This window comes from Dipodomys spectabilis, unplaced genomic scaffold, assembly GCF_019054845.1.
Source record: "Dipodomys spectabilis isolate Male_0828 unplaced genomic scaffold, ASM1905484v1 ptg000394l, whole genome shotgun sequence".
In the NCBI taxonomy this organism is placed as follows: domain Eukaryota; kingdom Metazoa; phylum Chordata; class Mammalia; order Rodentia; family Heteromyidae; genus Dipodomys; species Dipodomys spectabilis.
Window position 1 is genome coordinate 459,943 of NW_024871071.1, and position 25,838 is coordinate 485,780.

Genomic DNA, 25,838 nt, shown 5'->3' on the forward strand with positions numbered 1-25,838 from the left:
AGAACGAAACAGAGGACCAGTTTGTATTTCTCCTAAAATGAATGCTTTATGTACTATTTTATTAATAATTAATCTTTATAACATAAAAATAGGGAAGCTTAAAAACTTCTTCCAGTCACAAAGGAAAGATAGTAGGTGGTAGAACTCATATTCAAACATTGATGGCCAACCACTGACTTTCCCACTATTGTTCAGGAAAGAAAAGAAAAAGTAAAGAAGTGAAAGTTGAGGAAAAGATGTAAAAGAAAACATAGTAATGTCAGGAAAGTAGTCTTCATTATAAGGTGTTATGGTTTGGATACTTACGCTTTGATGGAAACCCTTTCTCCTGAATTCAGTTCATTATATGTTACCCACACACTCAGGAGCCATCGTAATTGTAGTCCACGGAAGCCAGATTATTGCTCAAGCTGGCAGCAGACCATGGTCATGGCATGGATGTTGGCTTCCTGGGCATTATGAGTTAATGTGTCATGGAGGCTTTGAGCCAGATTTCTATGGGGGACTAGGAGACCAGACCATGTGTGACAGAATCAGTGTCACTGTAGAAAACACCTGAGAGAGGGATGTATGACACGGTGAACGTGAAATAAGCTGTGGTGGAGACTTCAAAATATTGTAGATGCCAGGAATGTGAAACATCTGCCAGGAATATCACAGGCAACAAGTGGAGCCAGCCAAAAAGCGAGGGCATAAGGGCTATACCATCAAGGATGTAGGGAGAAGCTTCTCAAATCTGTTGGTGCTCATATTACACATATGCCCAGGATACTAGACATGGCACTATAGGATTCTGTGTTTTCCTTGATGGGGTTTGGTTTTCGTTTCAATCATTCTTTGAAATTTTCATGGTATTCCTGTTTGGAATTGTGTAGTATTGTATTTGGAAGCATGTACCTTGTTATTTATTTATTTATTTAGGCGTGCCATAGTAGCTTTTGAACTCAAGGCTGGTACTCTACCACTTGAACATGCCTCAACTTCTGGCTTTCTGGTGATTACTTTGAAAGAAGAGTCACATGTACTTTTCTGCCCAGACTGATTTTGAACATCAACACTCAGATCTCAAGCCTCCTGAGTAGCTAGGACCAGCAACTGGCTTGTTTTTTTAAATTCTTATAGGGGGTCTTAGCTAAGAGTTGCCTTGCGTCTTAGAAGAAACATTATTAAACTTAAGTTTCTGAGTAATTTTGGAAGTGTTAAGATACATGCTTATAGACCGAATGCATAGTGCATTATGAGATGTCTGAGTTTTTAGAGCCAGAGGTAGAATGATATTTTTTGGAGAGGAAGTATCCCTTCAAAACGCTTGTATATTTTCTTTGCCATTCTTATCTCTTCTTCTGAGAAGTATCCCCTTAACTCCTTCGCCCATTTAGTGATTCATTTATTAAGTTTGGGAGGGGTTAGTTTCGTGAGTTCCTTGTATATGTTGGATAATAGGCCTTTGTCTTTGTCTGATGTATTGCTGGAAAAGATCTTTTCCAATTGGTTGGCTATATTTCTAGTTTAGTAACTATGTTTCTAGCTATACAGAAACTTTTTATTTTGATGTAGTCCCACTTGTTGTGTCTGTTGTGCCCCTGGGACTATATTCAAGAAGTTCCTGCCTATCCCTGTAAGTTCTAATGTTTCTCCTACTCTCCCTTATAGTAGTTTCAAAAATTTGCATTTGATGTAGAGGTCTTTAATCCATTTTGAATTGATATTATTGCAGGGTGACAAGAAGCAATCAACTTTCAGTTTTCCGCATATGGTTGTCCAGTTTTCCCAATACCAATTGTTAAAGGGCCTATGCATTTTCCACTGCATGTCTTTGACTTCCTTATCAAATATCAGGTGTATGTGTATCAGTGTACGGTTTTATTTCTGGGGTCTTCTAATTTATTCCATTAATCTTAAGGTCTATATTTGTGCCAATACCAAACACATGAAGAACTGCTCATCATCCTTGGCCATAAAGGAAATGAAAATCAAAACAACTCTGAGATTCCATCTCAACCCAGTTAGATGGGCCAGTATAAACATAGACCTTTCCTATGACCCAGCCATACCACTCCTAGGCATATGATAAGGATACATGCCACTCCTAGGATATGATAAGGACACCTGCACATTCATGTTCACTGCTGCACTATTCACAATAACCAAGGCATGGAAACAGCCCAGATGCCCCACAATAGATCAGCAGATCCAAAAAATGTGGTACCTGTGTACAGTGGAATTTTACACAATCATTATAAAGAATAAAATAAGGTTATTTGCAGGGAAATGGATGGAACTAGAAGAAATCATGTTTAGAGAGGTAAGCTAAGATCTGGGAGACAAACAGCATACGTTCTGCCCAATATGCAGAAGTTAGATCTAAAACACACTGGGAAATGACAAATAATACAGGATTCTAGGTACTTATATTCAGTGAGACCAAAAGAGGATAATCTTAGGAGAGACTCACAAAGGTGCAAGGCCTAAGCGCCTCTTCATATGTATATAATATACTGAAATGAACTCCTAAGATAGGAAATAAAAGACTTTTTCTAGTTTTTAGGTTTTGATGATTCTGTCTTCTTAACCTTATATATGGCATATTTACGAGCATATCTTCAGAAGGAAAAAGGGAGAAAAGTGCAGCAGTGGAGCTGACTGGACATTAATGAAAGTTAACTATGCAACCTGTGGGTGGAGAGAGGCGGGAAGGACTGGGAGAGAATGAAGGAACAGATGACACTATATGAAAGGAAACGTACTCATCATTACCTGACTCATGTTAATGTAATCCCTCTGAACATCCCTCTATAATAACAATAAAGTAAATGTTAAAAAGGCTCATGTGTTGGGGGTATGATCTGCAGTGGGTGACACTACTTTGGCAGGTTCTGGAACCTTTAAGAAGTGGGGCCTAGCTGGATGAAACAGGCTACTGGGGGCCTGCTTTTGAAGGTATTACAGTGGATTCCCCCCCACCCCATTCCTTTCTGTCACAAGGTGAACAGCTTTCCCTTACCACAAGCTGCTGTTGCATGATGTTCTTCTGAGCTCATGGAACCAAGTGACCATGAACAGAACCCTTTGAAAATACAACTCCAAATAAGTTTATCCTTTCTTAAGATATATCTGTTAGTTTGTCAGTCATAAAGAAAGGAACTAACACACACGGTTACATGTTTATTGAGTATTAATAATCATTACACAAATCTACAGGAAAATAAATTTGGTCTTTAATAATGACTTATCAAAGGTTTTAAGAATCTAGGATATAAAGCTGGGAACTCTCAACGTACATAACACTTGAATATTTTAAAGTATGTCTATATTTAATCACTTTTAAAGCCTCTTTTTAGTGCTCCAAAGAAACTGAATGATAATCATCCCCTAAAGAAAAAAAAGATCTTTCATAAATTTAGGAACATTTTCATTTACCTGAATATTTTGCTAGTTTGTATGTTCTGGAATGAAAGCTGCAGTTAATTAGGATTGTTCAATAATTCAAGTTTAAAAAATGTTTTATTTTAACCCTTGATGTTCATTATGTTTAAAAAATATCCACCCTAAAAATCCATCTGTTTCTCTTCATAAAAATTATATAATATGTAAGTTCTAATCTTCAATGGTTTGTGATTTTTCAATAATATTTGAATGAGATTATCTCTATAAATGTGATACTTCTTAAAGTGAGGTAACTAATATGTGCACTGAATAAAAACAGTTATATAATTAGTTTAGAGAAGTTTTAGAGTAAAATTATCACTAACTTTGTTAAATCTCATTAGTCCCTTAAATTCAAAAATATTTCAACCGAAAGTTTATTATTATTATTTTTTCCAGTCATGGGGCCTGAACTCTGGGCCTGGGTGCTATTCCTTCCTTCCTTCCTTCCTTCCTTCCCTCTTTCCTTCCTTCCTTCCTTCCTTCCTTTCTTCCTTCCTTCCACCCTTGCTTTCTTCCATCCATATCTTTTTCTTCACTTTTTCTTCTTTTCCTCCTCTCTTCTTTCCATCCTTCATTCCTTCTTCCTTATTTTAAAAGCTCAACTTGCCAATGGAGAATGTAGTCAATTGTGTATTCCTAACTCATCAACCTTGTCAGTTTTATGCAGTGGCTTTATATAACAGCACTCTTCAGATTGTATCAATCCTAGGCTGGATAGTTACCAAAAGACAGAAAGGAAAAGGCTTCAACTTCAAAGCTCAGGTCCTAGATATCAGTTTTTCACTCCCAGAATCAAAGAAAAAGTTTCCAGGTTTATAATATCTAAGTGAAAGGAAATGTATAAAATTGTATAAATGTATATAAATGTATAAAATATGAATAAAATGTATATGTATGTATGTATATAATATGTATAAAATGTATGCAAATTGTATAAAAATAATAGTAAAATTCTTATATTTACACAGGTTAACTATACCTCTACTAAAATACATTTTTGGAAGGGTGAGATGGTAAGGGGAAACAATTATCTTGCTCATGTAATTGTAACCCCTCTGTACGGTATTTTCACAATAAAAAAGAAATTTATACTTTAGTTAAAAAAATAAAATAAAATACATTTTATTTGCATAACAAAACATTCTATCTAGCTAGCTAGCTAGGTAGCAGGACAGAGCTAGGCTCACACCTATAATCCTGTCTACTCAGAAGGATCTCTATTCAAAGTCATCCCAGGCAAGAAAATCTAAGACACTCTTATCCTAAATTAACAACAACAACAACAACAACAAAGCAAGAAGTGGACCTGTCACTCAAGTGGTAAAGCATCAGCCTTGAGCAGAAAAATCATGAAACCTTGACAACCTCTTAGTACCAGCACACAAAAACACAAAAATACAGTTTGTTAGTAAGATGGAAATAATACTCTAGTAAGTAATAATCTTTCCAATTTGGCTTTATTTCATCTGTATTTATTCCTCTATTCATTAAAAATACAATGTTAATTCCTTGTCAAAAAGCTATCCCTTTGTAGAAAAAAAACTTGTCTATATGTTTTATAATTAGCACTAAATATATAAAGAGACTTAGAAAATAATAAGGAGCAAACTGAAACAATTTTAATTTTCTTTGTTTAGCGTCTGTCTGCTCTTATATATCATTTGTATAAAGACTAAATAAAAATGTTTGCCTTTAACATGTTTCACCTAATAGAATGTACAAAAGAAACCAAAAAGGATTTGGTAATACACAAAATTATTTGAGCATTTATACATAAAATGCTAGAAACAATGAAGATAGTAAGAGTAACTCACACAGTAAGCAACTTTTTGTTTTGTTTTGTAGGACAGGTAGATATAGTACTTCATTTAGATTGTTTAATAATCAACTTATCATGCAGGGATTATTATAAACTAATAGTCCACTTCATAAAAATCCTAGTAATACTTGAATTTTTAGTAAGGAATGGGCCAGGAAAATGCATAATAATTTTTTTGTGCTTAACAAATTTGCCATTTTTAATGTATATAAGAATACTCTGATTCAACTACAGTTGTAGAAAAACCTAAAAAAAAACTCTTCAAAGAATTATGAATAAATAGCCCTTTTGAACTTCCAGCTAACCAAGAAAATTGCTAACACGTTCTGATTGGAAAAAAGAGAACTTTCAAAATGACAATTCCTTATGGCAAGTAGTTTTCTAAAGCAATGTTCAAAGATAACTGCTATATTAAATAAGAAATTGGCTTATAGCACATAAAAGTAATGCAAAATTCTTATAGGCTTATGTTAGAAACCCATCTATTAAGCGGAATGTAGTTTTTTCAATGGCCATAATGGTATACATACCTATATGACTAGCAGAAACCATTTATCATCATTCAGTAAATAGATATGTTAATTTATCTCTAAGTTCTACGAAACTCTCTAAAGAACTTTTAATAGCATGAAATACCAACTAAATTCAAGGAAAAATCATTACCAAAGACATACTTACTTCTAACCACCTGATAACAAAGGAAGATAAAAAATTCTCAATTTTCTCCACTTACCCAGGAGTTGTGCAATGATATAAAGAGCCTGTCCCCAAAGAAACAGTTTTCCATCACGACCACAGTTGCTAGGAAATCGTTTTTGACTACCAGGATTTCTTTTCTCATATTCTACAAAGTCAGCAGGCACATAATAGTACTTTGGTACGACAGGATATCCTACAGAGTTTAAAAATACGCACATATAAAATATAACACATCAATGTCCTCCCAAAAATCCCTTAAAAATCTGCAATGACTAAATAACACAGAAAGAGAACAGTGATACAGAGTTTGCAGATTTGAGAATCTTTTGAAAAATGGGCTTTCTGGTTCCTGTAATAAATAGATTGTCTTTAAAACTTAACAGCTCACTGTTAAACGTTACTCAGCAATGTGTACACGTCTTATTTAATATTTCATTTTAACATCTTTAAATGAATCACCAAATATGCAAATATTTAGCAGTTTAAACTAAACTATATTTAGTAGGATTAATCTATTGAAGCTTTAGAAAGGATACTGTATAATCTTAAGTGAGTGATTCTAACTTTAAGCCATTCCTTGGAGCAAAAAATTTTTCTAAAAAGTCCTATTTAAATATTAAGCCCATCATCTGCCAGTCAAGATCACTGAAAGAAAAAGCCCTTCTTTCCTTGTGACCAACCCATTAGAAAATATTTCTTTGGAAAAGTAAATTATTATGTAAAGGATAGAATCTATTGAAGACATTTTGCAATATCAACTCAAAGCAAACCTAATTTTCTTAATAAAATCATGCATTTTCCCCCAAAATTTGCTTCCTTGTGTATTGATTAATTACTTCCAAGCCCCCAAGATACCTAGAACATGGAATTTCTTTGAGGATTAATTTATTCAGAAAAATCACTTTTATTCTTTTACTGTCCCCGTTGGTATTTGTACTGAAACCAATAAATCCATTTTGACTATTTAAAAACATTAAATCCATCCTTAAAGGATGAAATTTAACACAATGGCAGACATTGAATATACAATGCTAATGATCCTACAGAAGCAACACTGAAGAGAAGGCTAGAAAGTTCACGGCAATGCTATCGCCTTTGGATGACAGCAGAGCCTCTGCAAGTACTGGGTTAGGAAGCAGTACTCACGGGACCACATAAGTTTAGATGACCTGGATAAAAAGAAGGCATTTTCTAATACTGGCACACTATAGAGTAAAGGTGTTACATGGTAAATAACAGTTAAAAAAAAAACCTCTGCTTACATAATTATCTCAGTATTACTGCATCCACAACTGTCTAAATCCATCTCTGTTCTTGTCTTACCTAATGAGCAACTTTTACAAAAGCGCATTTCATTAAAAGAAATTTATAAAGATTTGTCATTCTAATTTCAGTTGAGTTCTTATTCATATTTTTAAATGGATATAAATTCTTATGATTTAAAAAAATTACTGTTATGGTAATATACAGTTACATCAGTCAAGTAATGAGTATATTTCCTTTTGAACAGTGTCGCCCCCTCCCTCATTCTCTCCCAGTTTTTCTCCTCCCAACTTCTCTTCCTCCAAAGTTGTATAGTTCATTGTGAACATAGTATCTAGTGGGTTTCACTGCTGAATTCATTCACCCTTTATCCACCATTTCTGTGCTTCACCTTTCCCTCCCCAAATCAGATAAACTTATATACATGACAAAGGGAATAGAAATCAAGGGAATTAACCAAAGAAAAAAAGGAGAAAAGAAAAGAAGAAATAAACAACTGAAAGCAGTATAATAAAAAACCTCTTATCCATTTCTTAAAGTTCATTTTGATAAGCATTATTTTATATGATCTTATACACATAGCTATTGAACCCTTGCAATCCTATTCCTAAGAATGTCCTCCTTTGTTCTCACTGTGTGAATGTTGTGTGTTTTATAGAGGATTCATACATAGATTTCAAATGACCATTAAGAAAATATTGAAAAACCCAACTATACCATCTATGGTCTGATGAAGCACTGGAGTCAAAAGATCCTGATATTCCTTTATTTGTTTGGGATTGCCTCTAAAAACTCCTGAAACACAAGATCCAACAGAAGCCCTATTAATAAAGCCTATAAACCATTTTGTAATTGTATAGTACATAATAAAAAAATTGAAGAAAAGTAATGCAAATGTGTATGATATTTTTCCAAAAACTTATTTTGGGAAGTAATGCAATTTTAGCATATAGAACGGAAAATTAAATTTTAATTAAAATTTCTCTATGCTTATGCTTAAGTATTATAGATATCCAATGTCATGATTACAGTATTCATAACTTATAAAAAAACTTCTTTGTAAGTATGAGTACATTAGTATCATTATAAAAGACAGAGTAGTTTGAAAATTTTTAAATGATTTAAAATTCACTCAGTAAGCAGAAAAGTGTATAGCCATTAAATCACTATCTGCTAGTTGAAATGAGTAATATGTCATTTTTTCTCTTCTTTAAACCATTTACATTCGATAGCATAAACAGCAAGAAAGAGCTTACTTACCATCAATCATCATGTAAAGGAAAAATATAGGAAATTCACATTCAATGTCATCAAATAGCTAAAATAGAAAACATTTAAAATTTTCATTAACAAATTAAAGCAACTTTATTTAGACTTATGTAAAAGATTTATGTACAGTAATAATTTAAAGTTGGGCCTGATTTTATAAGTAATCCATGTTCTTTAAAACACTTCTCAGGACTGTAACTCAAAGGCTTATTCATTAAACATATATTCATTAATTCACAGTGGGACAAAGGGTGAATCAATTCAGCAGTGAAACCCACTAGACACTATGTTCAAAATGAACTATACAACTTTGGAGGAAGGGGAGTTGGGAGGGGGGAAACTGGGAGAGAATGAGGGAGGGGGTGACACAGTTCAATGACTAATGTCTAACACCAATTAGATGGAGTAAACAGCTACAGTGCAGTCAAATGTGTATGTGTGGGATATCAGGCACACAAGAAAAGATATATCTGATTCTCCATGATGGTTGGGAAGGGTCTATACAACAAAAGATGCTTCAGCTAAAGGCTGTTAGGTTGCACTGAAGAGAGGAGCTAAGGGAACTCCACACTGAGGAACTAACAGGCTAAACTACACATACATAGAATTGCAAAGTGTAGAAAAGAAATTACCAGAAGAGTTCAGTATTTCTAGCATAAATGAAGTAGTAGTAAAAACTGAAGCTCAACAAGCTGGTCCAGGAAAGCCAAATCAATAAAGACCTTGTCAGAGAGAGACTTCAATCAGGAAGTATACAGGAAAACTGGGGGAGCAGGATCAGATTACTTACTATATTCACTTGCCAGACTATGCAGTTAGCAGTACTAAAGAGTCAAAGGACAAGAAATCAGAAAAAAGAGATTATGCCTAATAAAGTAGAATGTTTCAAGTTTAGTAGTACAGATATTTGGGGCCAAATAACTCTGTTGCAGGGGCTGTGCTTTATAGTACAGGATGTTTAGCAACATCTCCAGCTTCTGCTTTCCTGATGCCAGTAGCACCCAACAAAGTGATAACCCAAAATGTCTCCAGATAGCGTCAAATGACCCCTAGGAAGCAAAACTACCCCAGGCTACACTACTAGGTTAAGCCAAGGACTAATAAAGAAGAAAAAAAAAAACTTTAAAGTAGAGACAAATTTTTTTTTTAGGATTTTCATGGTGACTAAACTTGCCACCTTCTATGACTAACAAAGGTGGATGAGTGCCAAAGAGGAGCTAGAATTACTGAGGTTGGCCAGGGCTATGACCTTTAGATATTTGTAGACTGTAGGGAACCTAAGTGAAGATGTGTGAAGCACAGCTGTATGTACTGGGAAGAGTACAGGGAGGGAGTGTGAGTAAGGGATAGAGATCATTATTAGCAGAAGAGTTGTGAGAATATGGGTAGAACCAAAGCAGAAAGGGATGAGGATGGATCACAGGAGAACAACATTAAGGTAAGAAGAGGTGAAAGAAGAGGAATATGTAAAACTGACAGAATAAGTAGAGAACTAGGAAAAGAATCGGGTAAAGGCAAAGAAAAATGTTCCAAGAAAGAGAATCCTGAAAACATACCCAAATATGAAGAAAAATTTAGGTGAAATAAGGTCTGAAAGGCATTTATTATGACTCAGTTGTTAAAAATGAATGAAATCCAAACATCTACTGGACGGTGTTTGCGAGAAGAGCCAGATCACAAGGACGCAGGGTGAATGAAAGGTTAGTAGCCTGTATACCAAGTACAGAATAAGGTTCTCAGAGGGTGACTACAAAGTCTAAGAATAGGAGGTAGACAGAAATAAGATTGAGGAAGGGTTTTGTTTCTTTAATAATGAATACCAATGTATCTATGCTGCGTAGAAGGTAACTGGGGAGCAACATAGAGGGAAAGTAGAAGTAAGAAAGATGAGGAAGAGAAAAAGATATACATTATTTTAGCAGAAAAAACTCTCAGTGAGAATGCCAAGAAAGTAAAAGAGAAGAGAATGGTTATGTAAATGTAGACTGAGCCTAAAAAGGAAACAGTGTGTCTCTTGTGAGACAAGAGAGATGAGGTAGGTACAGATGGAAAGAAAGACTCAATGGAAAAGGCCACACAAAGTCAATCCAGTAGAAAATGAAAAGTAAAAGGCCCTGAACTTAAATACAAATGGGGGAAAACTTTTGGCCCAATCTAGCAGACTACCACTCCTAATACTGCGATAAAAATTTTTTAAACTATACACAATAGAAAAAATCCTAATGCTCCTAGGATTTAACTTAATTTCATAGTCATCTGTGAAATTAAATATAATGATAGCTTGTCTAGTTGTTCTGCAAAACTGTGTTAATTGCCAATGATTATAAAGATAAATGTTGCTTGGACATATTCTATTCACAGATACACAGGGACTTCCACATATCGTATAGTTACAAAATTGTCAATTTCCATTAAAGCAATGTACACGGATGATTACTTTTGGGGAGATATAAACCTAGAGGGAGTGATCTGTGTATTTTATCTTTCTTTTTATTTTGGTAATATGGTACATTTGAAATACAAATGATTAAAATTAAATATTTAGCGGACTATTTGTCAAAGAAAAAATTTAAGTGAAATTTAAAAGAGGAGAATGGAAAGGGCTACTAGTTTTAAGGAGAATCTATACTTAAAATGAAAACTAGAGCTGAAATACAACTTGCTATTGCATAAGGAACTGAAAATCTGATAGAAAAATTGTCCAACCAAGGACATGGACTACTATGAGCATAAGGATCTCATGGAACCAAGAACTAAAGAGTTACTGAGCATTACTATGTATAAAGTAACATTCTAAGCACTATTAAAAATATATATATTAAGTCATTCAATTTCCACAAGAACCTCATGGTATGAGCACAATTAGTATTTCAATATGAATAATACTAAACATAGAGGATAACTAACTTTCCCAAGGCCACATGGTTAAGAGTGGTAGAGCTAGAACTCAAATTGAAAAAGCCAGACTCCTAAGTCTGTGCCTTTGATTTCTCTCATGTACTATTAATATAGAATTTTAAAAAATTATTTTTCAATTATATTTTCATTATCTTTATATGTACAAAGGAGTTAGCATTCAACAAATCAGTTTATAAATATAATGCATCTTGTCTTGATTGATATGACTTCTCTTATATGCTATAAATGTGGAATCTTTTTTTTTTTGATCGGTTGTGGGCCTTGAACTCTGGGCTTGGGCGCTGTCTCTCAGCTCTTCAGTCAAGGCGAGCGCTCTACAACTTGAGCTATAGCATCACTTCCGGTTTTCTGGTGGTTTATTGGAGATAAGAGTTTCACTGACTTTCCTGCCCGGGCTGGCTTTGAACCGTGATCCTCAGAGCTCAACCTCCTGAGTAGCTAGTATTACAGGCGTGAGCCACCAGTGCCTGGCTAATGTGGAATATTTTTGATACCTTAATTTCAGCTGGTTTGTAGTAGCGTCGGTTGGGATCTTCCAATGATGTTCTATATCCATCTCTCAGGAAACGCTTAAACCCATATTTTCCTTTTAATTTTCTAACCACTTTATCAAGTGTCTGTCTGAAGAGAACTTCATCATCCAGAGCAAATGCAGGATAACTGATGCAAGGAAGCAGGGCAGCATCTGTGTTCTAGAGCCAAGAAGAAAGTGTGCACAGTTAGATGACTAGCACTGCCCAGGGAGAATCAAGGAGATAAAAAGCCAAAAGGGTTATCCAAAAGACAGTGAGCATGTTCGGGTTCAAGTGACTGACACATGTTTCTAGCACATGTTTCAGTGAATATGGTTGAGAAGGTAAGATTTTATTGCTATCAAAGCAAATAACCAGAGGTCAACATTGGCTCCAATTAATTCAAGCAGTATGTAACAAAATAATGCCTAATAGTTATCACAGCTCAATTTATCATTGCAATTTGTCTAAAGGTCTAACAACAAGTTGAGTAAGTTAACAGGCATAAAAATTATATCGCAGCCAGGTGCCAGTGGCTCATGCCTATAATCCTAGCTACTCAGGAGGCTGAGATCTGAGGACAGCAGTTCAAAGCTATCCTGGGCAGAAAAATCTGTGAGACTCTTATTTCCAATTAACCACCAGAAAACCAAAACTGGCACTGTGGCTCTGGTGGTAGAGTGCTTGCCTTGAACTGAAGAGCTGAGGGACAGCACCCAGGCTCAGAGTTCAAGCTCCATGACTGACAAAAAATAAATAAAAAATATATATATAGCAAAAGTAATTAAAATTTATATTTTAGACGTTTATTGATTTTAAACATTTTTCATAGAACCTGCATATCATGTGAACAATACTTAGTATATATTTGCAAGAAATTTGTAGAAAATGTGCACAAATATTGACCCTAGGATTATATTTGCATAGTAGAATAAGTTAGCATATAATACTTGTGTATTATTAGTATTTCTTTTACTATAACCTTTATTATTTCTGTAAAAATTATTTTAAAGTAGTCAAATTGAGGTTGGGGATTTAGCTCAGTGGAAGATCACTTGCCTAGCACGTTTAAGAAACTGAGTTCAGTCCTCAACTTGGGAAAATAAAAGCTAGTATAGTCAAATTATTCTTATATTTAAAAAAAATAATAGAACCAGAAATAACCCCTAGAAAAACATACAATCAGGTATAGTAAACACACAAGTTCATCAAGTAAAAGAAAAGTGAATCAAATGAGAGAAAAAACAATAAGGAAGAAAACTATTCAAAAGAAACATATTATAAAATCCTTTCTTCCCTCCCTTCTCCCCTCCCTCCCTTCTTCCCTCCCTTCCTCTCTCCCTCCCTCCCTCCCTTCTTCCCTTCATCCCTCCCTCCCTCCCTCCCTTCCTTCCTTCCTTCCTACCTTCCTTGGTTTCTTCCTTCCTTCCTTGGTTTCTTCCATCTATCCCTTTTCCTTTTATTTTTCTTTTGCTCTTTTCTGCCTTCCATCCCTCTCAGCTCTTCTTCTCTCCATCCCTGTTTCCTTCCTTCATTCTTTTTCTTTCTTGATATTGTCTCTCTTGCTCTGCTATATGGGCTGGTCTTGAACTTTTGGGCTCAAGTGATCCTTCTACCTCAGCCACTTAAGTGCTTTAGATTTGAAGCAGGCAATACCATTCCTGGCTCAAATATGTTTCCTAATGTTCCATGACCAAAAATCCATATATATACACACACACACACACATATATATATATGTATATGAGAAATAATGTCAATTTCTTTTGCCTTACAAGAGAGTCACATGACAAAGCTGGTTTTTCCACACTTCTTAAGACCCCTAAAGTCCAGACAGGTAGAGATAGTTACTAAACCCACCCCTCCACAGGTCAGTTCAGCCATGCTGCTGTTTAATCTTATGATGTTTGTTTTAATAGTTAGAAAGGGGGGGGGAGTTCATTGTGACATTTTCACATATGTTTCCAGTGTGTTTCAGTCAGTCTCACACTATTACTGTCCTTTTTCCTTTCCTAAAATAATTTTAACAGGTTTGTTTTATTTTTATACATGCAACCAATCTACCTTTTCCATATTCATCCTTTTTTATCCTCTTTCTTAGCTCATGCCCTTCCAACTAGAGCCTCCACCCTTCCACCACCACCACGTGTTTCTCTTTCCCATACCCACACCTCACCTTATTGCTCAACAGCATTCACTGAGTACTCTCTTTTTGTTTGTAATACTACTTTGAACTCAAGGTCTTGTACTTGGCTCGGCAGGTGCTCTACCACTTGAGTCATAACCCAACTCTTTAACTTTTGTTATATTTGTAATGGGGTCTTATTGTTTGGCCAGGCTGGCCTAGACTAAGTTTCTCCTATCTTCTTAACTATACCTCCCTTATAGATAGGATGACAAACATGAACCAATATGCCAAGCTTTTTATTGGTCGAGATGGGTCTGACTACATTTTTGCATGGAATGTCCTCAAACAGTGATCCTATTGAGTACCTTCTAAGTAGCTGCCATTATATATGTGAGTCACCATTTAGCTTATGTCTTATTATCTTTCTGGATGACCTATAATATTTAGAGTGCTTTATTTTGGTATGGTTTCATATTTGCTGAGCCTGTGCTCTACCACCTGAGGCATATTTCCTATCCTCTTTGTTCTAGTTATTTTTGATATAGGAGTCTTGTAAACTTTTCTGCCTGGTCAGGTTTGGAATTATAATCCTTCTATTTTCAATTTCCCACACAGTAGGGATGATAGGTGTGAACCATTGTACTCGACTACTAGTAAAGATGCTTATGGTGGACGTGAAGCCTGATCATTATGCTTTTAGACTCCTGACTTGCTAGGTTTAAAGGCAGGAGCCACTGGTGCCTGAGAGTTTCCTTGGGAAACAAGATAGAAGTACATAAAAAATCATAAATAATAGTCCATTAAAGTTTGTTGTAAGGCATCTCACATGAGATCTTGATTCTCTGGGTAACAGTGAGCACAAAGTTTGTCTGTTGCGATTGTGAGCATCAAGATCGACAAATATAACTGACCACGAACAGCCCTGGGAGGAGGAAAAACAAACACATGTCAAGGAATTATAAACTACTTGGTATTCGTACAGTAAGACATTTCACAAAAAATACTAAAATGTATTGCACATGAGTATGGGATCACTAAAAATCTTCAATGATTTTTGTATTTTTAATATTTCTTGAATTTCTTGCAATTAATGTATTTATTATATAATAAATCATTAAAGTGTTATTTTTATACTTTTGCTATTTTCCATAGTTTTCTTATAAATTACAATGTATTGATTTTACAAAATAATGAAGTGCATTTATTACAATGAATATCTACATAGTTTAACATAAAAAAACAAGAAATAATTTGGATTCATAAAATCTCAGTTGTATATTCCTTATAAAGAATGTTGACTATTATTCATCATAGTGAGAGATAAAACAATCCAAAAAGTCATACAGAACTACAAAATGCCCTTAGTAGCCAAACTAAGACTGGAAAAAAGTACAAATACTTAAAGATAATGAAAATATTTTTTAAAGCAATGTGGAAAGTAGTACAATCTCAGATTTCAAACTTTACTACAGAGCTATAGTTTAACAACAATACAAAAAAAGCAAAAAAGATGAATACAGCCACAAAAAGAGACTTGAAGACTAATGGAATAGATTGGAAAACCCAATGGAATGGATTGGAAAACACAAAAACAAACATATACCAATATCCATTAGGTATTTGAAAGGTAGACAAACTTTACTACAGATCTATAGTAAAAATAAATAAAAGCTTAATACTGGCATAAAAAGAGACTTGAAGACCAATGGAATAGACTGGAAGACCTAAGAACAAACTTACATACCTACATACCTGGTATTTGAAATGAAGCTAAAATGTATGGTAGAGAAAATATTCCCTCTTCAACTAATGGTGTTCGAACAACTGGACATCTATATGCAGAAGACTGAAACTAGATCCTGTATACTAATACCAATTGAAAATGGACTGTCAATGTGAGACCTGAAACCTTGGGGCTACCAGAGGAAATGTAGGAGAAACATTAGATCCTATTGGCAAAGGTAGGAATCTTTGAGTAGAGTTCTAGGAGCTCAAGAAATTGGAGAGAATTGACAAATAGGATTGTATCCAGCTAAAAAATTTCTGCACAGCCAAGGATATAGTTTAAAAAGTGCTACAGAATGGGAGAAGTTACCAGTTATACATCTGACAAGTGCTTAATATGAAGACTATACAAAGAATTCAAGAAACTAAACCCCCAAAATTAATAACCCATTAATGAACGGGAAAAGGAGACTTTCAGAAGTAGAAATAACCACTAAACATGAAAAAATGTTCACCATCTCTGCCTATAAAGGAAATGTAAATCAAGACATTAAGGCCAGGTGCTATTGTCTTGTGCCTGTAATCCTAGCTACTAGCTTCAAAGCCAGCCCAAGTAGGAAAGTCTATGTGACCCTACTCTCCAATTAACCACCAGAAAGCTGCATGTGGGGTTGTGGCTCAAGTGTTAGATCTCTAGCTGTGAGCAATTAAAGCACAAGGATAGCACCCGGCCCCTAAGAACAAGCCACAGAACCTGCACACACAGAATCAGAAGGAATCCTATTACACAGTTGGGAGGAATGTAAACTAGTATAACCACTTTAGAAGGCAGTTTGGAGATTCCTCAAATAATTAAACACAGAACTACCCCATGATCCAGCAACATCACTCTCTAAACATCTATCCAGAATATTACAAGTCAAGATACAGTAAAGATACCTGTATAAAATCATTTAAATAGGGATACAGGTAGATCCATTGCAACAATGAGATGTACAAGTTGTTATGTGGAAAAACGAACTTTACAACTTTGGTGGTGGTGGGGGGGAGGATGGGAAGAGATGGGAAGGGGAAACACAGGAGGAAGCTGCAATGTTTGATAAGAAATACACTCATTATCTTGCCCATGTAATTGTAACCCTTCTGTACAGTATTTTCACAATAAAAAAAAAAGATACCTGTATATCCATGTTCATTGCTGAACTATTCATTCACCATACCCAAGTTATTGAAACAGCCCAGATACCCTATAACAATGAATGGATCAAGAAAATACGACACACACACACACACACACACACACACACACACACACACACACACACACACACACACACACACACACACACACACACACACACACCATATAATTTTACTCATCAATCAGAAAGAGAAAGAGTAATAGGATGTCACTTGCAGAGAAATGGATGGATCTGGAAAAAATTATATTATGTGAAATCAGACTCAGAAAGAAACTGTGCATGTATTCTTTATATGTAGAAGTTAGATCTAAATTATAATTATATATTATATATTTATCTTAAATATAAATATATACAGGGTCATATGCATGCATACATAAATAAATTGATTTAAATATAGTATTCTCTGGGCAGATTTCCAATGCTATAACTCCAACTTTAACAAAATGATTACCAAGGATCTGAAACATGTTTTGTTGGGGGGAAGATGGTAAGGGAGGGGAAAACAAACAGAGAATAGGATAAGTGAATACAGTCCTTATATTAAATGTGCATATATGAAAGTAATTTGTTAAACTGAAACTCATTTGTACAACCACTTAATAATAATTTTTAAAAAAGAACACTAAGCTGGGTATCTATGATTCACTCGGGTAATTTTACCTACTCAGGTGGCTGAGATTTGAGGATCATGGTTCAAATCCCAGTCAGGAAAATCTGTAAGAATTCTAAGTCCAATAAAATACTCAGAAAAAACCAGAAGTGGCTCTGTGGCTAAATGGTAGAGCATTATCCTTTGGGCACCAAGAGGTTCAGAGATAGTGCCCAGGCCCTGAGTTCAAGCCCTAGAACCAGCAAAAAAAATTTTTTTTAAAGAAAGAATGCTGACTATATGATCAAAGTAAAAATATAGACACAGTATAGAATTATGGATATGAAAGTAGTGGATTACAATATAAAGATCAGGTAATCACAAATAACAATAATCCAAATAAGCCAGCTATAACTCACTGTGTCAGGCACAATGTCTCACATAGCTTGGCTCTTTACATGTTACAGATAGATACTACTATGTTACACAACTGCCTACACAAAAATAAAATAACATATATTTAATTTAAATTAAAAAACTTTTTTTTCTTTTTGTCAGTCCTGTGGCTTGAACTCTGGGATTGGGCACTGTCCCTGGGCTCCTTTTGCTCAAGGCTAGTGCTCTATCACTTAAGCTATAGTGCCACTTCTAGCTGAGTTGATTGGAGACAGAAGTCTCACAGAGTTTCCTGCCCAGGATGGCTTTGATTCTCAGATCTCAATCTCCTGAGTAGCTAGGATTATAGGTACAAGCCACTGGTGTCCAGCTTAAATATATAATATATACAAACACACACACACATATATTTCAAGTAAGAAGAGAAGATTTGAATAAGATCAGTGTAATAGAAAATTTCAATTTGGTCATTAGTGCATTCCATACTAAACAGTTCTAAGTAACCTGATTTTCCTTTACTGGTAGAATAAAGATTTAAAAGCACATAGAATAAAATGGAACTACAAATATTACTTTCATTATGAGAGATTTCAAAAATATATGGGAAAAAGCAACTATCATACACACACACACACACACACACACACACACACACACACACACACACACACACACACACACATATCAATGTTTTATCAACACTTTCTAAATTTCATCCCAATTATCACAAAACTAAAAGATGTACTAATCCTAAAGCCAAAATACCTTGAATTAATCTCCTGGGCTCAAATTTTAAATGTAAATGCACTAGATTCTAGATCCAAATGTAAGGTTAACTAGATACATATTCTACTGCTAACCCATGTTTGTGCACATGCATTAGCTTGTAAAACAGAATGATTCTTCACTCTGAAAATATTTTTAGATATTGTTGTTAGAAAAACAAGGAAAACAAATGTGTATGTAAGGAGCATGTGATACATAAAATAATAGCTATAATTCTCCTTAGGCCAATAATTAATGAAGTTAATTACATAACATGTTGCCTGGAGTTAAAAATTTTAAGATATAATCTGAACATGATAATTTGTAAGTGAAGTACAATAATAAATTTGGAAATTTTCTTGATTTTTGACAATGTAGAGAGTCAATTTACATTTTGTATTACAAATGTCTTATTTATCTAAATTTTTTTTCCGGTATCAATTTTTTTCTGCCAGACTCTAAGAAATATCCAAAGGAAAAAATTATCTCATATGTTACCATATTTTAACACAGAGTTAGTAAATTCCATTCTCACCATGCTACAGACATTACAGCTTAGTTCCAGGATGGTAAAATCACACAAGCTCATGGGTGTTATTTCCCATTCAGAAGACAGTCCTTAAAGATGTCAACAAGGAAAGCCCACACATGGAATTAATTATCACTTACTTTAAATCATCAGACACATTAATTTTAGGCCTGTAAATATTAAAGGAATCTAGATGTCTGCATTGGATTGAACACTTCACATAACACGAGCAATCACTTCAGCTTATTTTGTTACTATTTGACTTCTCTAATGAAAGGCAAGTATATAAAAAGTTTTATATGTATATCTCACTTCAGAATAATTAACTTTGGATATTTGAATTTCATCATCCATTTTCTAAAACCATCACAATTGTCATACTATCTTAACTCTACCTAAAGAGCCTATTTTACAACTAAATTTTACCCTCCTCCAGTTACTCTAATTGTTTTGATTCCAGTAAATGCAATAGATGTTTCTACTTGATTACTGTCATAGGGACATGCATTTCAATACAGAAAAGCTATATACTGAAACATCTACCTCTCTTCTCAATCCTCCTGAATAACCATTTCTGAGATGGCCCCAAGGCCAAGGTTACGAACTGTGATTCTAAAATACCACTAATATCAGTAATTGCAGGTAAAAGTGAAATCATTTGAAGAATTGTCTTAGTCTCTTCTCCTCTATAATCACTTCTCTTAGCCTCAGCTCAGAAATGAGCTTGGGTACAGACATCAGAGTAGACCCAGAGATATGCTTTGCTCATCTACAATAAAAAATAAAACAATGTGAAACTGTAGATCTACTTTAACATGGTTTCTACTCATTTTTGAAACAAATCTAGACCACAAAACCACGATTAAGAGTTTTTCTTCCCTAATTCACTACTGGCCTTCCCCTAGTGGCCTAATATTAGCACCAGAGAAGTGTACTCATCCAGAAAGGTTATTTATTGATAAAAAGAGGAAGTGAATCTACTCTAACATGGTTTCTATTCATTTTTGAAGCAAATCCAGACCACAAAACCATGACTAAGAGTTTTTCTTCCCTAATTCACTACTGGGCTTTCCCTAGTGGCCTAATATTAGCAATAGAGAAAGCATCCAGAAAGGTTATTTATTGATACAAAGAGGAAGTGAATATAATCAAAATACATTATACACATGGATGGAAAAATCACAGTGAAATTGCTCATATTGCACAAATTACATATTCTAAAAAAATACATCTAAAATCTGAGATTTCAAGTGGGCTAAAGACTTAAAGAGAAACTTCTCTGAAGAGGAAAGAAGGATGGCCAATAGACACATGAAGAAATGCTCAACCTCCCTAGCCATAAAAGAAATGCAAATCAAAACAACATTGAGATAACACCTCACTCCAGTTAGAATGGCTAAAATCAAGAACTCTAGTAACAACAGACGCTGGAGGGTATGTGGACAGAAGGGAAACTTACTGCATTGTTGGTGGGAGTGTAAACTTGTTCAACCACTTTGGAAAGTAGTATGGAGGTTCCTCAAAAGACTCCACAGAGAGCTCCCCTAAGACCCAGCAATCCCACTTTTGGGCATTTATCCAAATACAAGACCACACTAAAGCTACCAGCACGACTATGTTTATTGCAGCCTTATTTACTATAGCTAAGATATGGAACCAACCCAGATGCCCCTCAGTAGATGAATGGACCAAGAAAATGTGGTATCTATACACAATGGAATTCTATGCCTCCATCAGAAAGAATGACATTGCCCCATTTGTTAGGAAATGGAAAGACTTGGAAAAAGTAAGCCAGGCCCAAAGCAACATAGGTCCCATGGTTTCCCTTATTTGCAATATCTAGTATATGTCTGAGTCAAGCAGAAAAGGTGAGATAAGTTGATAAGTTGATAAGGTGAGATAAGTTGCTTTGTATGTCACTCCCCCACAGTATAACCCCTGCTTTCACTGTATTTGCTGTCGGTATAATTTGTGGAGGGGAAGGGGAAAAACAAATCATTTAAATAGGGATACAGGTGGACCCATTGCAACAATGAGATTTACAAGTCGTTATGTTGAAAAAGAACTTTACAACTTTCGTGCAGGGGGTAGGGTGGGGTGTGGGGAGGGGCGGGGAGGATTGGGGGGAAGGGAGGGAGGATGGGAACAGAAGGGGAAACAAAGGAGGAGGCTACAATGCTTGATAAGAAATGTACTCATTATCTTGCCCATGTAATTGTAACCCCTCTGTACAGTATTTTCACAAAAAAAAATAAAATCTGAAATTTTCCCATATTAATTAATCTGGGCTTCCAGACTCAGAGTAGCTTTAATTTAATTCTTAGTTCTGCCTTTTGGTGTACAGCTTGAGAATAGATACCTCAACTCTGTGAAAATTTACTTTGAGAGAAACCTTTCCACAATTAAAGATATATTTCTTTGTGTTTCAGTTGAATAAAAAAATATAAGTTCTTCTCACTGACTTTTAATTTAAAAAACACAGCTCTTTTAAGTACATGAAATGACGAAACATGACTTGACACTCAAAGCATCACATGCACACTTAAATGTGCTAATGCTTAGCAGGCACATCATTGCTTTAACTGTTGTAGTCATGTAGATATTAACATTTTCAAAGTCAGTTTTCTGTAATAATCATCAAAAGAAAAGATGAAAGAGATTTTGTAAATCTGGAACACTAACATGCAAAAAATGAGATATAGAGGTTCTATATGCAACATGTACTATTTGTGTTGTTAAAGGAATAAGTCATTATTTGTCTATATTTCTATCTAAATAGTGAAGAGGTAGTCCTTTTAGAAAACATTTAGTAAACAGTTGTGTTGGAAGTATATATGACTGAAAGGAAAACATAAACTGTTTGGTGCAGTTGTTTTTATCTGGGATATATTTTATAATTCCCAGGCATTTTTGAAAAACCTCAATCCCTAACTTATTTTACTACCAACTAAAACAGAACTGGAAAGGAACCCAGGCATCAGTTTTTTAAAATCCTTAGATGACTCCATTGTGTAGTCAAGATTGAGAAACTGGCTGAGCAACAATACTGGCAGTACACTTCTAACTTAGAGTCAGAATGTCAAGTAGAGCAACTCAGTTGTTTTAGAATTTTCTGGGGGAAATTGAAGCTTTGAAAGACAGCAAGTAAGGAAAGGAGTCTTTGTGTGTGTGTGTTTGTGTGTGTGTGTGTGTGGTGGGATATATAGGTGGAAAATTGCCTACAGATGTGCAAGCAACATTCATTGAGACTCAGGTATATAAAAAAGAGCATTAATAAAAAAGAGTTTACAGTCAATCTAAGACCACTCAACTCCATTCAGTTCACTATTTGGTTGAAAACAGCCTAGTAAGATCTGTATCATTACAGACAGCTTCCATACTCTTTGATTAAAAAAATATATTAGTATGTATTAATTGTACAAAGGATTTCATTTTCATTTTGATATTTCCATATATGAGCATAATGTACTTTGATCTCTAATTTACCCTATTATGTTTCTTTTATCTTTCATCCCTCCCCTTTAAAATACATTTTAATGAAGTTCACTATTCTATTTTCACACATCATACAAAATACTTTTATATTATCTAACCCAGCATTTTCTTCTCTCACCCTCCCTTTTGCTACTTGCCTTCTTCCTAAACAGTGTCTCTTATACATTCATATCTTCATTTTTTTTTAGGGTCTAGATTCTGCATATGAAACCGTGATATATATTTTTTGAGTTGGGCTTGTTTCACTTAACATAATGATCTCTAACTCTCCATCTTTTTTCCTGAAAATGGGAACATTTTTACTATATAGATGAGTAACATACTGCTGAACGTGTATGTGTGTATGAATAAGTGTATATGAATGGTTCTAAGGGGTTTCATTGTAATCCATTTGTCAATTTTTACTTTTATTTCCTAAGCATTGGCATCTTATTCAAAAAACGACTACTTAAGCTTATGCTTTCATGATTTTCCCGTTTTCCTGCAGTCATTTCAAAGTTTCCGGTATTACATTTAGGTTCATTCTGAACTGACTTTTGTGCAGACTAAAGAGCAGGATCTAGTTTCAATCTTTTCCATGTAGTTATCTGGTTTACCCAGCAATACTTTCGGAAGACACTGTCTTTTCCCCGTATTTTTGGCATACTGTTGAAAATCAAATCACTGTAGCTGTGTTGGCTTATTTCTGGGTCTTCTAGTCCCCTGTACTACATGTTTGTTTTTATGTCATTATTACTGTTTTTGTTACCATGGCTCTGTAATAAAATTTAAAATTGTACTGAGAAACCTCCAAACTTTTTGCTCTTTGGCTCAAGATTGCTTTGGCTATTTGGGTCTTTTATTTTTCCACAGAAAATTTAGCATTGATTTTTCTATTTCTGCAAAGAATTATGGTGTAATTTTTATGTTTATTACATTAAATCTGTAGATTAATTTGGTAGTATAGTCTTTTTCACTATATTAATTCTATCAATCCATGAACATAGGATATCTTTCAATCTTCTGGTATATTTTTAAAAATGTAATTCGATGTTTCATAGTTTTCATGGTAGGTATCTTTCACATCCCTATTTAAATTAATCCTTAGTATTCTGTTGAGGCTATTGTGAATGGGATTTTTTTTTTTACTTCATTTGTTTCTTAGCTGGATTGTTATTAGTATATAGAAATGCTACTGCATTTTATATGTAGACTTCATATCCTGCTTCTTTGCCAGAAATATTTATCAGATTATACTTCTCGGATTTTCTGTGACTCATTTCAGTCTCTTTCAATTCTTCATTTATTGAGGAACACTCTCTCTCTCTCTCTCTCTCTCTCTCTCTCCCTCTCTCTCTCTCTCTCCAGGCTAAGCCACGAGCTCCTGGGTAGGATTTATATTTTTCCAAGTACTTTGTTAACCAACAAGCTCTTCTTTGAATGAAAACCTCCTACTATCATTATGTCTACTTTTTCTAAATGAAGAATCTATATTTAGGTAGGTTATACAAATCCTAATAAGCTATTCTGTTTTTTTTTTTTTTGGTCCTGGGGTCTGAACTCTGGGCCTGGGCGCTGTCCCTCAGCTCTTCAGCTCAAGGCTAGTGTTCTATCACTTGATCCACAGCACCACTTCTGACTTTTTCTGCTTATGTGGTTCTGAGGAATCGAACCCAGGGCCTCATGCATGCAAAGCAAGCACTCCACCACTGAGCCTTAAATGTCATTCTGTCAGTCATTCAGTATGGGAAGTAGTGAGAGTAATCTTTTGAGCACACAGAAGTTTACATATTCTCTTTCCAAAAATATCTAGAGCCCATTCTCTAGAATGTTAAGGTAAGAAGCCAAGTTGGCAAGTAAAGAAAGAGAAAGAGAAGCAGTTGTGCTATTATATTATAACTTGAAACTTTCTTAAATTCCAAGATTCTAGATATATAGTAGCCTAATTCACCATAAAAACCAAATCAATGTTTTACAAATCTTTATAACTTCCTAAAATGCATTTTCACGGATCTAGCATTTCAACAGCTTAGGGATAATTATAATACAAAATGGAATCCTGGCATTTCTTTGTCATTTCAGGAATGTATCAAAATTGCTAAGAAGATTATCTTACATCTTTTTTTTGGGAGGGGTGGCGGGGCGGGGTAGAATGAGGGGCAGTATTAGGGTTTGATTGAACTTAGGGGCTCACCCACTATACTTCATTCAAAATAGTAACTTTACTCTTATATTTGTATCCACTGTCAACTAACTCTCCAGTTAGATTGGTCTGTTTCAGTGAAACAAGTCTTCAAAGTCATATAAAAAATGTAAGGTGAACTTCACAGTTGCCTCTTTCTCCCAGGGAAAATAATGTTACAAATCCAAGCAGTTATGATGAAAACTTTAAATATCTGAAAAAGTAAATTAAAGTAGAACTAAGGAAGTGGAAAAACCTCCCATGCTCCTGGATTGGGAGGATTTAATATTGTGAAAATAGCAATATTGCCCAAGGCTATCTATAAATTCATTGCAATACCCATCAATATCCCAACATCATTCTTTAATGAAATAATAAAAGACCCCAAACAGCAAAATAATACTTAGCAGAAAGAATAGTGCTGGAGGAATATCAATACCAAACTTCAAACTCTATTACAAAGCCATGGTAATCAAAACAGCTTAGTATTGGCACAAGAACACCCCTGAGGACCAATAGAACTGAAGACCCAGAAATGACCCTGCAGAACTATGGCCACCTAATCGTTGATAAGGGAGCCAAAAAAAAAAAAAATAGGATGGCAGAAAGACAGCCTCTTCAACAAATGGTGCTGGCAAAATTGGTTAAACACTTGTAGAAAACTAAGGTTAGATCGTTATATATCACCCTGCACTAGAATCAATTCCAAATGGATCAACAACCTCAAGGTAGAAGCAGATACTCTGAAAACATTACAGGAAGCAATAGGAGAAACTCTAGGGCTCCTTGGCAGGGGCTGAAATTTTCTTAATAAAGACCCAGAAGCATAACAAATAAAAGAAAGGTTGGACAAATGGGACTGCATGAAATTGCAGAGCTTCTTCATGGCAAAGGACATAACAAGATCAATAGAAGGCCCTCAGATTGGGAGAAGA

General features: G+C 34.8%; 1 protein-coding gene across 4 annotated transcripts in view; it reads right to left on the reverse strand.

Annotated features, from left to right (window-relative positions):
• Phkb (phosphorylase kinase regulatory subunit beta) overlaps window positions 1-25,838 on the reverse strand; it is a 197,549-nt gene that overhangs the window by 90,660 nt on the left and 81,051 nt on the right. For all 4 annotated transcript variants that reach the window (XM_042667366.1, XM_042667367.1, XM_042667369.1 and 1 more), the window contains 5 exons: window positions 14,865-14,960; window positions 11,893-12,090; window positions 8,471-8,528; window positions 7,928-8,005; window positions 5,982-6,140 (listed from right to left, as the gene is read on the reverse strand). In XM_042667366.1, the coding sequence (XP_042523300.1) occupies window positions 5,982-6,140; window positions 7,928-8,005; window positions 8,471-8,528; window positions 11,893-12,090; window positions 14,865-14,960 (589 nt within the window). The remainder of the gene's footprint in view (window positions 1-5,981; window positions 6,141-7,927; window positions 8,006-8,470; window positions 8,529-11,892; window positions 12,091-14,864; window positions 14,961-25,838) is intronic.